Source organism: Mauremys mutica, chromosome 8 (genome assembly GCF_020497125.1).
Source record: "Mauremys mutica isolate MM-2020 ecotype Southern chromosome 8, ASM2049712v1, whole genome shotgun sequence".
In the NCBI taxonomy this organism is placed as follows: Eukaryota; Metazoa; Chordata; order Testudines; family Geoemydidae; genus Mauremys; species Mauremys mutica.
In genome coordinates this window covers 61,730,924-61,751,442 of record NC_059079.1, presented here as the reverse complement: position 1 = coordinate 61,751,442, position 20,519 = coordinate 61,730,924, and the positions used below count along the sequence as shown (strand labels likewise).

Genomic DNA, 20,519 nt, shown 5'->3' with positions numbered 1-20,519 from the left:
ACTTAGCGCTTCAAAGCGCTGCCGCGGCAGCGCTTTGAAGTGCAAGTGTAGCCAAAGCCTTAGTCTTTAGAGTCCATTTATTCCTATGTCAGTCTATGGGAATTGCTTCATCCTGCTGTTGCTGAATCAATCAGCAGGTGGCACATTCCTGATGGCTCTGTGCTGTCAGATGTTGTTTTTTCTCATCCTTTGAGATGGTGGGGTGGATTCCAGTTTGCCCTCCGGGGGTCATCTGGTTGTTTCCACTTGACGCCTTCTTCAGCCGATGGATATTGCATTCCTAGGCTGGCACCTCCCTGATCATTCATGTAAACCAAGCATTCATTTACATACATTCCTTCTTTTAATCATATTTATTTTACTGTCTCCACCACTTTTGGGGTGTTACTAATTTATTTGAGACTCCCTGCCCTTTGATTACAGAGTATGCTTAGAGAACAGAGTCAATTGACTGTTTGCAAGTTTTACATAGCAATAAAGTCTCTTTCTGAGAACAGATGCAATCAATGGCTTACAAGTTTTACACAGACAGTAGCTTGTAAATTAACAATAAATCCAAGAGATATTTTACTTGGTAATGCTATGAGATTTAAATTATGGATTTAAATTATGGGGGAGCAATTGTGGGGAATCACTTTCATTTCTAATTTAAACCTTCTTTAATATCCCTACACCTGCCTTACCCTACACAGGCACAGCCCACTGGCACTGGAGATGAGGCAGGCAAGGAGGCTGACGGTGCTGTAGGCTAGGAGAAGCACATTGTTCAGCAGCAGCTTCCCCTCTCTGCAAGCACCAGGGGTGGGGGGCTCAACCCTCAGCCCACCCACTCCCCCCCTTCCCCCAACCCCCATCCTTGACCTGCCTCTTCTCCCCTCCTCCCCCTTTACTTCCCACATTCCTCCCCTCTCCCTCCCCTCCCTTCTAAACACTGCAAGCCAACTGATTGCCCGGGCAGGAGGCAGGGGGAAGGCGCGCCAAGTCCTCGCTCCTCCCCCCTCCCTCCTGCCCAGGGTATTCAGCTGGCTTGCGGCATTAGGGTGGCTGGGGAGGCTGCGCACTGAGTACTCGCTCCTCCCCCCTCCCTTCTGCCCCCAAAATGCCACAAGCCAGATGATTCTTGCGGGCAGGAGGTGGGGGAGGAAGGGGAAAGTGCTGATCCACGGGGTCTGCCGGTGGGCAGGAGGCTCTGTGGGGAGGGCAGGAGGGGCATAGGGAGGCTGTTAGCTGTGGAGAAAGCAGGCAGCCAAACAACGTAAGAGTGCATCATTGCACAACTTTAAATGAGCATGTTCCCTAATTGATCAGCAACGGAACAACGTTAACCGGGACCACTTAAAGTGAGGAGTTAATGTACTACTTACAGCTGCCAGTCCTGGTGCTCTGAGCGGCATGGTAAGGAGGCGGGGTGCGGGGGGGTTGGATAAGGGGCAGGGAGTCCAGGGGGGCAGTCAGGGCACAGGGAGAAGGGGGCAGTTGGAAGGGGTGGAGGTTCTGGGGGGGTGTCGGGGGATGGGGAACGGGGGGTTGGATAGGCGTGGGAGTCCCGGGGAGCCTGTTAAGGGGTGGGGGTGTGGATAAGGGTCAGAGCAGTCAGGGGACAGGGCAGGGTTAGGGTTAATGTACTGAATTGCTTCCTGTAGGAATGTGCTACTTAGGGTGCACTACTTACGGCTGCTAGTCCTGGTGCTCCGTATCTAGCACATTCCTATGGGGAACAATTTAATACACTACACCTGGCAGCTCTTGCGCCCGGCAGGAGCTTGCAGCCCCAGAGCGCTGGCCGCATGGCGAGCTGAGGCTGCGGGGGGGGGCTAGCCTCCCTGGCCAGAAGCCCCAGGGCTAGGCACGACGGGCCAGATGTGACCTGTGAGCTGTAGTTTGCCCACCTCTGCCTTAGAGAGAGGTCAAACTCCCATTATTCCCTAGGGAAGAGTTCCATAAATCTAAGGGTGCCGGCACCATTTCCTAGTCCTCTCAAAATGTGTCCAAAATGAATGCTCTGCTCTGGCTCCTGGTTCAGCAAAGAGAGGCCCCTGATCCAGCACTGGTGAAGAAGCGGCAAGCTGGCTTCAGTGAAGGATGTCGCAGTAGTAACTCAGGAGAGGCAGGTGCTGAGACAAGTGGTGCAGAGTGCATGATGCATCTGCCTCCACCATCCTTATGCAACCCAGAAGCTAGTTACCAGGGCTTAGTATTATTTGTGGAACAGCTTTCAGTACTGATGCTGCTTTTATTCCCCTCGAAAGGCCGACAGCCCTCTGTTCTCTATTTCCAAGTGCTCCATTTAACCACAGAACAGGCAAAGTGTAGCAGCTAGAGCATTCCCCAAATGCCCTGCCAATGTGCTTCAGACTAGATCTGGAGGTCCGTCCCTAAAGCTGAGAAGGGAGTTCATTCTCCAGGACCAGTCAGTCATTAGCTTCTGTACTGATGCTGCCAGCCAGAGAGAACACTTGTGATGAGGAATGTGTGGTTGGGTGGGAGTTTAGGCTCCGAATGCTTGCCCTTTAGGAACCTGGCTGTTGGCCATCCATTTTTGTTTTTTTTCAAAGCCACGTTTATCCCTAATTATTTTTCCTTTTCCTGCTCTCCATCTCAGTCCCTATCCGCATCACACACCGAGGTCTAAATTCTTTGCTGATGTGATGTCATTGAAATAATGGCATTATACCTAGAGAGAATTTGGCCCCAAGTTTCAGTCCTTAGCACGTTTTAATAGGCTTATTAATAAACTTCCATAATCAGGAGTTTATAAAAAAGAAACCCTGTCCCAGGGTTGTCATAGTAGGAAGAACTGTGCCATCTCAATCTGATGTTTCACTCCTTCCAATGTGGGAATTTGTCCCTGAATTTCACAGTAAAATTCTCAACAGGCAACAGACACTTTTGCCAGAGCTTCCAAAGGTGGCTGGAAAACAGTAGAGATGGGCCCAAGCTGCAAAAATCAGATCCAGGTTTAGATTTCAACACCACAAAACTCAGGCATGTTCAGCTTTAGGGGTTTTGTTTAGACCACTACAAAGATAGGAGTTATTTGCAAAATTCAGATCAAACCTGGGATATGAATCATCCCTGGAGTATTTGGCTCTGGGTGTATCTTGAGACAGATTTTGTTACATAAGGCTCTGGTTTAGATGTATGTGTAGAACAGCTTCAATGGGATCCCATAACAGCTTTATGGTAACCCCTTACACAAGCCAGCTGAGGGCTAAGAGAGTCGATTAGTTTAAAAATATACATCATGGGGGGGGGAAATTACTTACAAATTTCAACTGCAATTCATAACTTTGCTAAATACTGAAAATCATAGACTGAAACACTGGAATTATGGTTTATTACAACGATCTATAACCCTCTTAAACCGTCCCTCTCCACCCCCAATTTCCCCCCTGATTATGGAGGTTTATTAATAAGCCACTTCACCTTGAATGGTCCTTTGAAATATTTGTTAACTACTTTTGCTAAATAATTCTTCCACTTCCTCTTTAGCTGTGACATTACATATCCCAGACCTGAAGAAGAACTCTGTGTAAGCTCAAAACCTCGTCTCTGTCACCAACAGAAGTTGATCCAATAAAAGATCTTACTTCTCCCATTTGTGTCTCTAAATTCAGCTGACACATCCATGAAATATGGACAAGAACTGTTTGAAAATGCACTGCGGTATACACAGGAGTCTATCTTACTATCATGCTTTAGTCAAATCCGTTACAGAGAGAAATTATTTGTGTCTTTGTCTTTGTCAGAGAGAACATAGAGCCAAATTCACATAAGTGGGCACAGCCAAGTCAATGGAAGTTACAGAAGGGCTGGATTTGACCTATGGCCTTGAAACTAATGAGCCAGGTCCCATACCAGGCATGCTGCAGGTTATTTGGGGTGGGTGTTGGAGACAACCAATGAGAGCAATTGGGGAGAGCATGACTAGAATGTTATGTTTTTCATAATAGCGGTTCCCACCAGTAGGATTGGGGTGGAGTTTGCCAATAAAGCACAGAAATAAATGCTGAAACACAGCATTGGGAGAGTGCACACAGCTTGGAGAAAGGAACGGGAACGTAACAGCTAGAGGGGGAGAAGGACAATAGGGCGTAGACTTCAAAATGTAAGTGTCTTGTCCAATTTTTCATCCACTTTCTAACAGCAGGTGCCTGTTGAATGGCATGGCCAGGCTGCTCTCCCTCCCCACTGTTGCTGTAAGAAACCCTCTGAGACAGTCCCCAGTGTTTTTCTTCTCTCCCTGACCCCACAGTGAGTGCTGTGAGAGAACAGCCAGCCCATGTGAGATAGCACCAGCGGGATGGAGTATGCAAATGGGGCAGACTTGCCTTAAAGCTGGAGAAGAAGTGGAATCCTCAAGAGAAGAAAAAAGTTTCTAATCTCCGGTCTAATGGGCAAAGCGAAAGTCATATAAATCAGTTACAGAGGGAAACCCCAATAAAGTTTACTGTAGATCTAACTGTAAAGCTGCAACTAACTATAAATGCTGGTGCGATTGTTCCCGTTTGGAGAACTGTCTGTAAATGCCAGGGCTATTGTTGCATGTGGGAACATACACTGGGCTACAGGACAAAAGAATATCATTATGCTTAGTCATGCTCTGTTCTTTGCATTTCATAAGCAATGTTTACTGTAACTAGCACACAAAGGTTCCACTTATATTCAGGAATTAACAGCATTGGCCAGAATGTTAGACCATGTGATGAGTTTTGGGGGCGGGAGGGATGGTGAAGTCAGTGCTAGGGAGAGAGACACTTTCTACTCCAGTGTCCAAGAGAAGTGTCAGCGTGCGAGATAATTTCCTTAAGTAATCAGAAATGACTATCTGCTTTTCATGCAAAGAGAAAAGCAGTGCTGAAACCTAGAGAAAGGGAAGAGATGGCAGAGATACAGCGTCACTGCCATCAAATCAGGAATAGACAAGGGTTAAACTCCCAAATACACTGTCAAGTCTGACCCTGAGCTGATAATATCTGCTTCTGACACATATCTTTGGAATCTGTCACTCTTTTCTTATGCCTTGGTAACCTGTGTATCATTTATTGTGCCATAGGAGTGTGTGTGTATTACAGTTGGATCTTCTTGAATGGCCCCTTTAATAAGCAGCCTGCCTGCAGAAGTGAGATGATCCCACTGCATCTGTTTGTTGCCAGAGCATAGATATCATGCCTGGCGTTCCCTGCAGCTAAGTCACAGGAGTTTACAGATGCATCTTGAGGTTTACTGTCATCAGTGTCTTGCGGTGTGGCTCTCTGATGACTGCTTAAAGCAGCTGCTTTTAATTTAGTAGAAGCTTTTAAATGCTTGAGTGTATATTACCCTTCCAATAAGTAAGTATACACTGCTTATTGGAAGGGTAATATGTGAAATCAATATGAATAATTTACTTTTCTACAGCATCTTTCACCCTGAAGGATCCCAGAGGGCTTTACAAACTAATATACAAATTATGTGGGCTCAGCCACCTCTGAGGTGGGACATAGCAGCTGATTATCAGCACACAGCAATGCTACAGAACAGTTTAGGACAGGAAGTATAAATAAATGCCATCTCTGTTTAAAGCTAGAGGAAAAATTTAGGGATGGAAAATTAATGAAGAGAGAAATTGACTAGGTCAAAGGGGTTATAGTTTCAATTCTTGCAAAAGTGCCCATGATCTTTGAGACAATAAACTGGTCTTATTTATATTTACAAAGTGCCATGTAAAAGATTGTAATATACTATGTAAAATACTATAAGGCAGGATATAAAAGATTTCTAATAAATAACCACTTATGGGTTCTGTACTGACTAGGAATGATCCAGGTCCTCAGTACTTTGTCTCATCTGAAATATACGACCATCAGTCAGCAGCACAATGTACAGTAGAACCTCAGAGTTACAAACACCTCGGGAATGGCGGTTGTTTGTAACCCTGAACAAAGCTTTAACCATCTTAATTTAAATGAAACAAGCACAGAAAGTTTCCTTACCTTGTAAAATCTTCTTTTTTTTAATTTTCCCTTTAGTTTGTTTAGTAGCTTATGTTTAACACAGTAATGTACCATATTTTGCCCTTTTTTTTTTTTTTGTGCTGCTGCCTGATTGAATACACTTCTGGTTCCAAATGAGTTGTGTGGTTGACCATTCGGTTCGTAACTCTGGTCTTTGTGACTCTCAGGTTCTACTGTATTGGTTTGAGCCTCTGAGAATCAAGTTGATTGCCTAATTGGCACATTATTTGTCTTAGTCTCCACCAATGTGTTCTTCTTTGGGGAATTTACTCTATCAGAGGGCAGAGCTCTGTAGAATATGGTGTAGTGTGGTATTGCCAGTGCAAAGCATTCAAATTATGAGCAAGCCCCTTAAAAATCATGAGATATTTTTTTAAAAGAGTTGTTTTGCTTTGTTCCCAAAAGCTCATGTTTCAGGGCTTCAGATGGCCACCAGCAGGGGTCAGGATGGGGTTCCACTACCTCCACCCCAAAGTATTCTGGGTTTTTGTTTTGGGCTTCCTCTGAAGCATCAGAGATTGCCCTGCCTGATGACGGGACACTGGATGGGGAGGCCAGGGCTCTGAGGTGGCACTGAGCATTCTCTCTCCAGTGCTTGGCTGGCTAGTTCTTGCTCACATGCTCAGGGTCTAGGCATATGTGGGGTGGGGAAGAAATTTTCCCTCAGGTAAGATTGGCAGTGATCCAGGCAGGGAGGGTGGAGAGTTTTTTCTTACACTGCAGAGTGTGGGTGTGGGTCACTTTCCAGGATTATCTGGGTGTAGCTCACTTAATCATTTCTCTGCCATTGCCAGGGCCTTGGACACTGGTGCATCTGGGTCCCTCCTGTTCTCCACCCGTGGCACAACATTCTAGTCTCTTGTAGGCTGTAATACTTTGGTATAATTTCAGTTGTTGGGTTTGGTGTGTGTGTGCTGAGAGATGGTGGTGGCCTGTGATGTACAGGAGGTCAGACTACATGATCTGACGGTCCCTTCTGGCCTTCAACTCTGACTTTTTCTGTTTTTTGACACTGAGTTAATGTTTTCAAGCTTTTCTCTGCCTCCATGAGGGCTAGAAACTCCCTTTAAAATATTGTTGAGATTCTCACATGACTCCAGGAGCCGGAGCTTTAAGAAAAACACAAGAGTTTGCAACACTATAGTGTGGACTTAACACCTCTTGATTTCTTGTGATCTAGAACATAAACCTCACTCCCAGGAGGAGGTGGTCTAATGTTTTGTCTCCAGACCTTGCCTGCAATGGGAGGTTGAAAAGGCAGAGGTTTCTTCTTGACAGGCATCATCTTTTTAATATTACAAATTAGATGAGAGGAAAATATCTTACTTTTAATGAACCAGTATGATGATGGAATGTGGGAGCTCTCCCCTTTGGGCTTTCAGAGTGAATGGACATCTGGAACACTTGCCCAAAGAAGGGCTGGTTTGGGAGGGGCGAATAGGAAAAGAGAATTTTAATGGGTGTGGCTCACACATGGGCAGGTTTTGATAGCTGGCAGGAATGTGGAGAGAGGTCTAGAAGGCTGCATGTTCCTTCCTTATATTTCCCAAGCCGAGAGAGCATTTGCCAGCAAGCAGTAGCTGAACTGATATGGTACACTGATGGCCTTGTCTTGCAGGCTAAGTTTGGTGGGCCGCAGCAGCTGATGGCCGATCTGGTCAGGCCAGAAGCAGTGTGCATTGGTGTGGTTATTAATCCAGATAAAACTAAATCCCTGGCCATTACCATCGAGCAGCCTCCAGCTCCAGAGTACAACCTTTAACCTATCCAGACCACACATCAAGCAGGTGGCAACTGTCAAATATTTGGGTAACATTATCAACAGTGTTGGGAATGATTGAAAGATGTGGCAGCTGCTGCCATGTTTCATGCTCTTCAGCAGCCTCCCTAGGGATGTCTTGACATCACACTTCCTATGAAGGTGCCATTTTATAGAACCACGCTTACACCAACTCTACTGTACAGAAGTGAAACATGGGCACTGAGGAAGGCTGAAGAACTCCAGAATGATGGTTTTGATTTTTGATGGTCCCATCAACTGCTTCATATCAAGTGGCAGGACAAGATCAGAAATTAGGATATTCTAAGCTGAATGCAGCAACTGCCTCCACCACCATGGATTTGGTTTTGGATCTTTCTTGGTACAGAGGTATTATTAGAATGGTAGATCAATTCATTCCAAAGCATGTTTACTGAGGAATGATGCAACACAGCAGGTGATCACAGGTGCCCAAAACTTTGGTGGCACAATAAGGTTGCCAGTGATGCACATACACTAACTATACAGCTAGACTGCCTTAAGTACCTTGCCAGAGATCAATTCGGGTGGTGCTCAGTTTGCAAGGGGGCCACATCCCCTGGGGATTTGCCATGATGAAAGACGGTTACTCACCGTAGTAACTGTTGTTCTTCGAGATGTGTTGCTCCTATCCATTCCAGTTAGGTGTGCGCGTCGCGCGTGCACGGCTCTTCGGAAGACTTTTACCCTAGCAACACTCGGTGGGTCGGCTGGGCGCCCCCTGGAGTGGCGCTGCTATAGCGCAGGATATATACCCCTGCCGACCCATCCGCTCCTCAGTTCCTTCTTGCCGGCTACTCCGACAGTGGGGAAGGAGGGCGGGTCTGGAATGGATAGGAGCAACACATCTCGAAGAACAACAGTTACTACGGTGAGTAACCGTCTTTTCTTCTTCGAGTGATTGCTCCTATGCATTCCAGTTAGGTGATTCCCAAGCCTTATGTAGGCGGTGGGGTCGGAGTTAGATGCTGCAGAATGCAAACTTCCGTGCCAAAGGCTGCATCATCTCTGGACAGTTGGGCCAATGAGGCAAAGGTGTGTACTAGCTGCACGACACATCCCCTGAAAGGGTATGTGGGCCAAGAAGGCAGCAGGGAAGCCTGAGCCCTGGTGGAATGTGCAGTAAGGTGGCTCCATGGAACATGGGCTAAACACAGGAGGCGCAGATGCACCAGTCATTGAAGATGAAATCCTCTAGGAGGAGACAGGTATGTCCCTCGTCCGGTATGCCAGTAGGATGAAGATTCGGGGGCATTACGCAAGGGCTTTGTCCGCTCGATACAGATTGCGGACGCCCTACGGACGTCTAGGGAGGGCAATTGGTGCTCTCCTTGCGATGAGTGTGGCTTCGGAAAGAAGACCGGAAGGAAGCTATCCTGGATGATATGAGAGGCTGACACCACCTTTAGGGAGGAAGGCCGGACACGGTCACAACTGCACTTGCCCTTGAGAGACACAGTATACCGTGGGTCCATCGCGAGCACCTGAAGTTCGGAGACTCGTCTGGCCGATGGAAAGGCTACAAAGAAGACTGTCTTCCAGGACAGGTATGCCAGCGAGCATGTCGACAGTGTCCCGAATGGGCAATCATAAAACTGGCGAGAACCAGGTTGAAGACCCAGGTTGTGGGGGGGGCCAACTGGGGGGGGTATAACGCTCCAAGTCCTTGAGGAATCTAGAAACCACAAGGCGTAAGAATACGGAGCGGCCACTCCCCAGTGGGTGGAAGGGAGAGATGGCTGCCAAGAGTGCCCTTAATGAGGGCCGCACCATGTGCTGCTGTTTGAGACCAGAGGTAGTCCAAGACGGACTGGATCGGGACCTCGGCGGGAGAAACATTGTGCGTTTCATAGCAGCAGGAGAAACGCTTCCACTCTGCCAGATACGTTAACCGAGTGGAGGCTCTCCTATCACCCAGGAGAATCCTGTAGAGCCGAGGCAGAACAATGTAATTCGGATCGGTTTAGCCACACAGCAGCCCTGCTGTGAGGTGCAGGGATTACCAGTCTGGGTGGTGAAGCTTGCTGCGATCCCACGAAATGGGGTCTGGGCCAAGAGGTAGGGAAATAGGGTTGGCTACCGACAGGGGTAGCGACCTGGTGTACCAGTGCTGCCTGGGATACGCTGGAGCGATCATGATCAGGTGCGCTCTGCCCCTGCGGAGTTTTAGCAGGGCCCTGCCAGCCAGCGGGAACGGTGGAAATTGGACAGCCGATGGCTCATCCACGGCATCAGCAACCTCTCCAAGACTGAGCCCGGGGAGAGGTCTTGGAATGAGGAGGACTTCTCTCTGTTTTTGCTCTCACGGGAGCGAAGAGGGCTATGCGGGGAAAGACCCACTTCCGAAAAACGGAATGGATACCGTCCAGAGGGAACGACCACTTGTGAGACCGGAAGGATCTGCTGAGGCGATCCGCCAGCTGAAAAGCCTGGCATACAAGGCAGACTGCTCCCCGCTCTTGGACACTGATGCGTAAGGCCAGCTCTTGGGCCGACCAAAGGCCGTGAGTGCGAAGCTGACCCAGGTGAGCACACAGCCGAGAGATGGGGTGTCCGTCATGAGGGACCCCGAGGGGTGAATGGAACAGCATCCCTGGATACACCAGGGAGGGCACTGACTCTCGGTCGAGGGAGCCTAGGATGCTCAGGGGGAACGAGACGACCAGGATGGTATCTCTGCCCGGGTGGTACACCAAGGTGAGCCACGATTGGAGTGGACAGAGGCGAAGCCTGGCATGTTTGGAAACAAACGCGCAGACAGCCATGTGACTCAGGAAACCTAGGCCTGGGCGAGCCAAAGTTGTGGGGAAGGTCCGTAGACCTTGTACAATTGTTACCACCGCATGAAACCGAGGCTGAGGTAAGCAAGCTCTGGTGAGATTGGAGTCCAGGGTGGCTCCAATGAATTCTATTCCCTGTGTGGGAACCAGAGTGGATTTTACCATTGATGATCAGGCCTAGACACCGGAATAGGTCCGTGTCGATGCCCACAGGACTGGTACTTGGGCTCGGAGGTCCCTCGAACGAGCCAATGTGGAAGAGAAATGGGGACATGAAAATACGCGCCCGTCATATCGAGGGCGGCATACAGTCTCCGGGATCCAAGGGTGGGATGACGGTCCCCCTGGGAACCATGCGGAACCTATCCGCAGCGTGAACTTGTTGAGGACCCGCAGGTCTAGGATATGTCTGAGACCTCCCTTCGCCTAGGGGATTAGGTTTTGTCCCTAGGCACCTCCTGTATAGCTCCGATGAAGAGGAGCGTCCACACCTGTTGCAAGAGGAATCGCTCATGAGAGGGGTCCCTAAGAGGGACGAGGATGGTTAGAAGGACCTTAACCTTGAGGGCCTGATTGACGCCCACGACCGCATAAGTGACGCCTGCTGGCAAAGTCTTGTCTTTGCCTAGGCGCAGGGTAAGAGCGGTGAGGCTGGGGACGGAAAGGTCGGCGGTAAGCACCGGCGTGTGCATGCTAATAGAGAGCGGAAAGTGATCCTGCTGCCCTTCAGGCTTTGCAGCCTAGGGCCAGCTTTCTCAGAGAACAGGCCTTTGCCAGTGCAGGGCAAGTCCTGTATAGTGGACAGCAGCTGCGAGGGAAGGCTCGATAACCGGAGCCAGGAAATGCGCCTCGTGGCCACACCCGAGGCCAGGGTCGTGGCTGCGAAGTCAGCTGCATCCAACTAGGCCTGGAGGGAAGCTCTATCCAGCTTCTTCCTTCGATCCAGGAGGGCATCGAACTCTTGACGTGAGTTCTGAATAACCGACTCTGTAAAGTCGCCCACCGCCACCCGTAGTAGCGGCTAAGCAGGGCTTGCTAGTTTGCTACACAAAGTGGCAGGGCCCCCGCCGAGTACATCGTACGGCCCTGTAAGACCAGTCGCCTAGCCCCCTAGGATTTAGGAGCTGGTGCCTGCTGGCCATGGCGTTCCATCCCATTGAGGGACTGGACGACAAGGGAGCGGGGGGGGGTTAGATGTACCTAGGTACTCGTACCCCCTGGATTGTGCTATGCACTTGCATTCCGATCAGAGGAGGGCCCAAGGAGTATGTTCCTGCCTCCGCCTCAGCTGGGGAGGAGGAAGAAGAAAGGCCAGGGACAAGCGGGTCCTGTGTGGGCTCGCACTCCTGGACGACCTCCTGATCCGGTGGGATCTGGGAGCCCGGTGGCTGAACCGGGGCGTGCTCCATACTGGTCGCAGGGGGACGGCTAATTGCCGCCTCTGGCACCCAGAGCTCCGACGGAACGGAGCGAGATGGGAGCACCGGTATGTCTCTGGCGTGGCAGTACGCCCATGGTGACTAGAAGGACCTCTGATAGGTCTCCTGGAAGACTCTGGAGGGCACATCGGAAAAGAGAGTACTGCGCATATGAAGTGTCCGCACGTGGCAACACTGATGCGTGACTGGGTGGCCCTGAAGGAGCTGAAGAGCCTTTGGTAGAGGCTCCTTCTCTAACTGACGTCGCTCGACTCGGCACCGGGGATCGGTACCGGGAGACATACCGGTACCGAGAACGAGACCTGCCACCGGAGCTGTGCTGGGCGGTCGGCCGAGAGCGCGAGGCTCGACGTTCAGGAGTGGGTACGGGAGTCTCGGTGCCTGGGGCGGTGCCGGGAGCGGGATCGGTGCCGAATGTACCGGGCCAGCGAACGTGACGCTGGCCGGTGCCGCGAGTACTAAAGGTACCGCAATGGAGAACGGTGCCGAGACCACGAGCGGCGTCGGGACCTCGATCGGTAATGGGACCGAGAACGTCTGCGGGACCGCGATCGGGGACGGTGCCGCTCTGCGGTGCCGACACAGGGTGGCGTGAGCAAGACAGGCTCGCCAAAAGACCATATAACCCGCACTGGCGATGTCGGGGGTTAAGCAGCGCAGGCTCTGCCCTTGCCATCAACTCCCTCACTGAGGAAATGTTCCCAGCGTGGAGGGAATAATGAGCTCGAACACAGCTCGCGCCGGGGAGCATTCAGGTGTTGGACTCGACGGCTCTTGCGAGGCCGTAGTCTACGGTGCTGATACTGTCGGTGCCGTAGCAGTCACCGGTGCCGGGCAGCCCGACGTAGTAGAGCACTCGGGCTGCGGAGTGGGCCGCTGAAAGGCGAGCTCGACCATGGTTCGTACCGGGGAGCTTTCCAGCACCGGACTCAACAGCTCTTGCCTGGCCGGAGTTAATGGTGCAGGCATTGTCGGTGCCGCGGCAGACATCGGTGCCGGGCGATCCGACGGAGCATAGCGCTCGGCTGCGGAGCAGGCGGCTCGGACGCAGCTTCAGAGTGAGCTCAACCACGGTCCGTACCGGGGAGCTTTCCGGCACCGGACTCGACGGCTCTTGCCTGGCCGGAGTTAATGGTGCGGATATTGTCGGTGCCGCGGCAGACATCGGTGCCGGGCGATCCGACTGAGCATAGCGCTCGGCTGCGGAGCAGGCGGCTCGGACGCAAGTATATTGTGCCTCTTCATCCTCCAGGAGAGGGAACCATGCCGAGTGGACGTCGGAGTCAGCGAGGGCCAGTGCCTGGAGGCCTTGGCGGCACCGGGGAACCGGTGCCGAGGGAGGGCTCCTTGAAGACTAACCAGCGCTCGGCACCGAGAGCGGAGGAGCAAGAGCTGCCTCCCTCAGGAGCTGTTTGAGACGAAAGTCCCGCTCCCCTTTGTTCTAGGATCAAAGGCCCCGCGAATGCGGCACTTATCTGTCAGTTGAGAATCCTCGAGGCACTTAGGAGAGGATCTCTTGTCGGCAATGGCTTGTGGCCGGCCGAGCAGTGTAAAACCCTGTGGACCGGGCATCGGACCCGGCACCGGGTGAGGGGAATGGGATAAACCCCGAACCCCTGAACATAAATCCTATACCACAAACAAATAAAGTTAACTACAACTAGAAACTATACACTAAACGAGAGAAACTACAAGTAGCTAGGGAGGTGGAGGTCAGCTAAGCTGCGCTCCACTGTTCTAACGGCCGTCACGGGCGGAAAGAAGGAACTGAGGAGCGGATGGGTCGGCAGGGGTATATATCCTGCGCTATAGCGGCGCCACTCCAGGTGGCGCCCAGCCAACCCACCGAGTGTTGCTAGGGTAAAAGTCTTCCGAAGAGCCGTGCACGCGCGGCGCGCACACCTAACTGGAATGCATAGGAGCAATCACTCGAAGAAGAATGATGAGTAACTGAGTTGCTTGGAGATTTGCCACTTGCCAGACTTTCTGGCTCCATGTGGGTCTCATTCAATATGTGGCTTTTCTGAGGGCAGCCACCTTAGTTTCACCAAAGAGGAAAGCAATGTGCATGGGGTAGTCCCTAAGGCACCAATGCAGCTACCCAGCCTGATGTCAGAGTCGCAGGTTCAGCTGCCCAATAATTCCTTCTGGGCTGAAAGGATTTCAAAGACACGGACAAAACACAGTGGGGTAACCCAACAGGCTAGCTGTAAAAACCTGGGACATTCCCAGGTTTCAGGGAAAGTCATCCTTTTTGTGGCCTAAATGGACAGCACACATCAGGTGAGGGAGAAAAGGTGGAGGAGTTGCACTGTACAGTAACTCCTCATTTACTGTCCTCCTGCTTCACGTTGTTTCGAAGTTACGTTGCTGCTCCATTAGGGGACATACTCGTTTAAAGTTGTGGAATGCTCCCTTATAACATTGTTTGGCTGACTTTACAAGCGAGCATTGCACAAGTTCCTCAACTACCTAAAGGGGGGTTCCAAAGAGGATGGAGCAAGGCTGTTCTTAGTGATGGCAGATGCTAGAAGAAGGAACAATGGTCTCAAGTTGCAGTGGGGGAGGTCTAGATTGGATATTAGGAAAAACTACTTCACTAGGAGGGTGGTGAAGCACTGCAATGGGTTACCGAAGTAGGTGCTGGAATCTCCATCCTTAAAGGTTTTTAAGGCCCGGCTTGACAAAGCCCTGGCTGGGATGATTTAGTTGGGGTTGGTCCTGCTTTGAGCAGGGGATTGGACTAGATGACCTCCTGAGGTCTCTTCCAACTCCAATCTTCTATGATCTGTCTGTTCCTCCTCCACTCTTGGTGGAAGTGCTCACTCTAGTGGCATTACTAAAAGGCTAGAGATTTTGTGCAGGCCTGAGAAAACCAACTCTAGAAGTCTGAGTTTAGGCAAGAAATCTTGATCCCTTGCACTGTGGGATACTAAAGTGCCAATGAACTGTTTTCTGCCTTTCAGCTCAAGAGAGATGATCAAGTCCTTCAAACAGACATTTTTGTCGCTGGAGCTGCAGTCACCCAGGTGGAATTCAGCAGAGATCGCGGTAAATGCTAGTTGCTGGGGAGATCTCTATATCAGAAGCTGAGGGGTATTGTTCATGATGGGTAGATCCTTGCAGAAATGAACTAATTAGTGCTGTCAGCAAAGAAGCCATACAAGAAGGAAGCTGCCCTGAACATCTGGAGCTATAGGACAGTGGCCAAATGTCTTTGGCCTTGCCTATACTAGGAAGGGTTCATGGGTGCAGCTGTCCTGGCAAATCCTCCAGTGTAAACGCAGCTCACATAGGCAAGAGAGTGCTTGGGTGGGGAGGGGGGATTGGGCTGGAGCAAATGCCATGGAGGATGGGAGGGCTGTGATGATTTGGTAACTGGGGGGTGCCTTGTTAGGGGCATGTGACTTTTTGGAGAAAAGGGTGTGGGGGTGTGTGGCTGCTGAGATGGGCCTGTGAGGGGCACACTCCCAGGGAGGTGATTTGGCAGGAAGGTGGGAGCTGATAGGGACATTTCACTGACCTGGAAATAAAAGCCACACATTCACTAAGCCTTGTAACCTTATATCTGTTTCAGGTGCAAGATTATGAGCTGCGTCACTACGAGACGGCCAAATGGGCTAGCACAGTAATTAAAGGAGAGACGCAAAAGGAGGCACTGCGCCAGGGCTTCTGGAAACTCTTCTACTACATTCAGGGGAAGAATGAGAAAGGTATGAAGTCACCCAGATTTGAAACAGTCATTGGGAAACCCCTGGATCCAGCCCTCTAATTGTGGGCAGGGCACAAAGGAGACTGAGCTGGGAACAGCAAAGGTTTGGGCAGCTCTAGGGGATGGGAAGTACACTAGAAATGTCAGAGATTCTTTCCTGGTCTGGGTGAGTTAATGCATCAGTATTTTTCTTGTCTGCAAAGGGGTGTCCTTTGGGGCTGTTGCCCCTCATCCAGGGTGAGCCGCCCTACACCTGGTGGGGGAGGAATGGGAACTTCAGAATGGGGGAGAAGCGAAGGAAGAGACAAGGAGTCTCTGTCCCTCCAGGGGTGTGTGGGATGGGAGGTGGGGAGGATCAGCGGCTGCATGGAGGAAATGGAGATGCTTACCAGGGAAGCATTCACAGGCAGTAAGAAGCAGCACTGATGGGTGAGAGCATCATGATGGGTACTCACATACCATGGGGATGGGCAGCAGTATGAATCCCTGAGTCAAACCTGGTGGAAGGGCTTGTGGCAGAAATAGGTGGTGCTGCAGGAACACTGCTGCCTCTGCCCCAAGTATTGAAGCCCCTCTTCGACATTGCCCCCGGTGGCTGCAGGTCCCACCGTAGCATTCACTCTCCACCTCTGCTTGTGGCTGGTTTGACCAGGACCTTTCTTATTCTCATTCTTCCAGAGGTGAAGATTGAGATGACTGTGCCAGTTACGTGCCTGGTGAAATCTGGTTGCACAGACTTCAAGATCTCATTTTTTGTGCCATTTGAACATCAAGACTCCCCGCCACAGCCCACAGATCCAGATGTCTTCATTGAGGAGCGGAAGGGAGAGGCCATCTTTGTCAGGTAGCACCCTCCTGTCTCTTCTTTGAGAGAGGAGATGGATTAAAGCATGCAGAGGGGGCTGCTGCCTGCAGTTTCACCCTTTGCTGTTCAATACCATGTCTGGGAAAGAGAAACCCACCAGAGAGCACCGCGTTCCTAACTCCCTTAATCTGTAAAGCTTAAAAGCTTGTCTCTTTCACTAACAGAAATTGGTCCAATAAACACCTAGCACTGTGTGTCCAGGCAACTCTCTGCAAAGCGCCAGCTGGGGCCATTATATATACACACAGATGTGCCTGGTCACACCATCACATGCTGGATGAATCCCTGACAGTAGTTACACATGGGCCTTAGCTACAGGACATGAAGCCAGATCTCAGACACCTCATAGTTTGAGAGTGTCTGGACCCAGGCTGCTGGTTCAGCCTATTTTAAAGATGAAGCCCCTCCATGAAATTCAGCTTCAGGTCTGGTTTCAGATCTGCCCTCCGTGTGGCGCTGGAGTTCTGGTTTGGGCTACTAGGAGCCAGCTGAACATTTCAGAATTCAGATCCTCCCCCTCTAAAGCTTGGGGTATTGGGATTGGGGGGAGGGAGGGGTTGGTTTGGGCTCATCTCTAACTGCAAGGTTTGTGTTGTTAAAACTCCAACAAAGCCAGTGTTACAAACCAGAGCCCTTGGCTCCATTGTCCTCCCTCAGGTCCTTTGGTGGATTTGCCTCTCCAGAGAAGTATGCTGAGGAAGCCCAGGCACTGGCCAGAATCCTAAAGAATGTGGGTCAGTCATTCCATGAAGACTTCTATTATACTGCTGGCTATGATAGTCCCTTCAAGCTCTTCAATAGGCACAATGAAGTGTGGTATTTCAAGAAGTAATACGGGAGTGTTGGATGAAGACAGACCTTGCTTGTGCCTTTGGCTTCCATGATTTTGTATGTACTGAAGAGAAACTTTACTCATATAGACTTGTGTATGTGCTAGCCAATGTGCAGAGGCCTCCCCATTCCATTTCACCTAGAACTATAGATCAGACACTGGCTTCAAAAACCCGTGTCCCAAATTTCTGTGCTTCTTAACATATCTTCAAGTACAAAATGCAGAAGGCTGCCTCTGTTTTGATCAATTTTAGAGTCTATTCAGACCCACTGCTCTCTCAGGAGTAGCAGGTGTGTCTCCAAATCCATTGAACATAGAGAACAGCCATGATGTGAAAGTGTACAATTTGTGACTAAGTGATTTAGGAGCTTCTGAAAAAGGTAAAAAAATCCTCTAAAAGCTGCTGCTCTAACTGCTATATGTTGTGGGAAGGCAAGGCTATGGTGGTGGACAAAGGCTAGTGCCTTGTCAACAAGGTGTGATGCCACTTTCATCCAAGTGTAGTCACTGTTATGGATGCCTGTTTCTACCAAGGCTTGTTTTATCCTGTCCTCAACAGTGGGACACCTATTTTTGGAGCTGTCTGACAGCAGTTGTTAAACCCTGTTATTTTCAGAGCAGTGACCCAGGCAGGTGGATGCACATTGGAGGAAGTAACTGGTGGTTAGAAGCTACTGGTGCTAGCATTAAATGTACCAGTTTGTGCCACTTGTTACCTTTCAGCTTGAAGATGATTAACCATATTTGCACTTATTATAAAACAGGTGTTTAATACCATACTTTCAGTGTAAATGAATCACTCTAGATGAGGAACTACTGAGATTTTACAGGTGTCAAATCTTTCATTTACACACTAGCCTCTTAATGACCTTTTCTCTTTATAAAATGTTATAAACTGCTGTACCTTAATAGTAAGGATGGCTTTTGTAGAGCAACTTAACCTGTGCAGTGATATTTAGAAGCAAAAAATAATTAAATGCCTTCTGATCCTGGGCTGTTTCATATGTGAACAGGTGCTGTCAGAAACCACCAGAGGACAGGGGTGCTGGAATAATTTTTATAGTGGGGGTGGTGAGACAGTGAACCAAACAGTAAACCCCCTATGGAATGGAAACCACTTCAAGTCAGGGGCTGTGAAAGCACCAATGCTTGGCAAAGATCTGTTGAAGATATGCTGCATCTCTGCCAGGGCTTGTTGTAGCACTTCACCCTTGAGAACTGTCAATTTGCAGCAGCCAGGGGGCCTTGGCTAGAGACTTGATCAATATTATAGTAGCAGCTGAGTCCCCAGATCAGGGCTCTATTGTGCTAGGTATTGTACAGAGGTCTATGCCAAGGAGTGCTTCAACCAAGTCAATTTGTCCACATTAAGTATAATCAGTTCAATTTTGCTTTAGGCTACAGACCACTGCTTTTTCCCCACTAAGGGTGGGATGTGAATAGAGATACTAACTCCTCTGCTAATCACCTCAGGTTCACTGCTATGCCCCTCTATCCCTGTAATAGCAGTGCTAGTGAGGACACCAGCAGCATATACATTTGCCAATTGCAGCACAAGGGTGGAAGCTTGATGTGGAATGTAACTTTTAAAAAAGTACCTAAATAGTACATATACTGCTACTGAAGTGAGTCAAACATATCTGTACTTTACCCCCCCACCAAAAGCATGCACCTGAAGTTCTTTAGCCACAGCTAGGCTACACTCAAATGAAACAGCACAGGAGTTCAGCACAAAGCCAGCAGCTCACTGCTTTGAGAGCATAAGACCCTCTGTGGCAGATAACTGAACTAGGGCAGGCAGTAAACTCCTGTTCAGCTATTCAGAGTCAAGTTAGATGAGAAGGGTATTTCTACTCAGTGGTGCTAGGACTATTCCTTGAGTCTGAGAAACTTTAGAGCAGGAGCGAAGTGTTTAAAGCAGCATAAAGCTTAAGCCTATTTCCTTTTCAGTTTTTTTCCTTCTGTACTCCAAGTGTGTACTAAATTGTATGGGAATGTAAATAACCTGTCAGTTCCAGACTGATAGTCTACAGCATTAGACCCAGGAGAGTTTTAAGTTCAGGGTACATTCTATTTTAAGGAAAACCCACACTGAGACCTGTTCCACATTAGTGTGTCAAATTTAGCTGTTGCCTTCATTTTTAAATTCACCCATCTACACACCAAACCCTGTTCTGTTGACCTAAAGGACTCTTGACTTCTGTACGCCTCCCTAGCAAGGGGAGTAGCACTAAAATCAACTTTGCTGGGTTGAATGGTATTGGCCTCCAGGCGCTATCCCATATTGTTCCTTTGTGACTACTCTGGGCAGCACTTTGAACGCCAATGCACTAGCCAGGTACACAGGAAAAGCCCCAGGAACTTTTTAATTTCATTTCCTGTTTGGTCACCATGGCAAACTCAGCAGCACAGGTGACCATGCAGTCCCCCCAGAATCAGAGTGTAGAATATTTCTACACTCCCCCAATCATCTGTCCCTAAGGTTATCAGCTTAGAAGGCACAAGCACACACACCCCACCCCTCACTAGGACAGGGGTCAGCAACTTTTCAGAAGTACTGTGCCAAGTCTTCATTTATTCACTGATTTAAAGGTTTCACATGCCAGTAATACATTGTAACATTTTTAGAAGGTCTTTTTCTAGAAGTCTGTAATATATAACTAAACTATTGTTGTATGTAAATAAGGTTTAAGATGTTTAAGCAGCTTCATTTAAAATTGAATTAAAATGCAGAGCCCCCCATAAAGGTGGCCAGGACCCAGGTACTGTGCGTGCTGCCTTTGGCATGCATGCCATAGGTTGCCTACCCCTGCACTAGGACATGTTTTCCAAGCTCATGCAATCTTCCCGCACTGATAGGGCACAGCTTAATGCATGGAGGCATAAGTGGCAGAGGCCAGGAAAGAATTAAGTGAGCACAGAAGAGTGGAGGTGGGACAATTCTGAGGCTTTGCTTCCCTATTAGCATCTGTTGGAGCTGTCATTCGAACAGATTTCTAGTGTGGCTATAATAAGCCATGTGGCCTTGTCCTTCCCTCCTCCCCAGGTTACCTTGTCTGTTTGAATGCATGGTTTCAAAAGTTATTTTGAAGGGGGA

The 20,519-nt window shown here is 49.5% G+C and overlaps 1 protein-coding gene across 2 annotated transcripts; it reads left to right on the top strand.

Annotated features, from left to right (window-relative positions):
- Nucleotides 1-1,357: 1,357 nt before the first annotated feature.
- On the top strand, nucleotides 1,358-20,015 carry LOC123375498 (heme-binding protein 2-like). Of its 2 annotated transcripts, none has more exons than XM_045026439.1 (5): nucleotides 1,358-1,395; nucleotides 14,980-15,064; nucleotides 15,591-15,726; nucleotides 16,404-16,569; nucleotides 17,248-20,015. In XM_045026439.1, exons 2-5 carry the CDS (start codon nucleotides 14,990-14,992, stop codon nucleotides 17,420-17,422), a joined length of 552 nt encoding a protein of 183 aa, XP_044882374.1. In that variant the 5' UTR covers nucleotides 1,358-1,395; nucleotides 14,980-14,989; the 3' UTR covers nucleotides 17,423-20,015. The 2 variants fall into 2 exon arrangements, with proteins under 2 accessions (XP_044882374.1, XP_044882373.1); XM_045026438.1 differs by lacking the exon at nucleotides 1,358-1,395 and adding an exon at nucleotides 3,683-4,108.
- The last annotated feature ends 504 nt before the right edge of the window (nucleotides 20,016-20,519 follow it).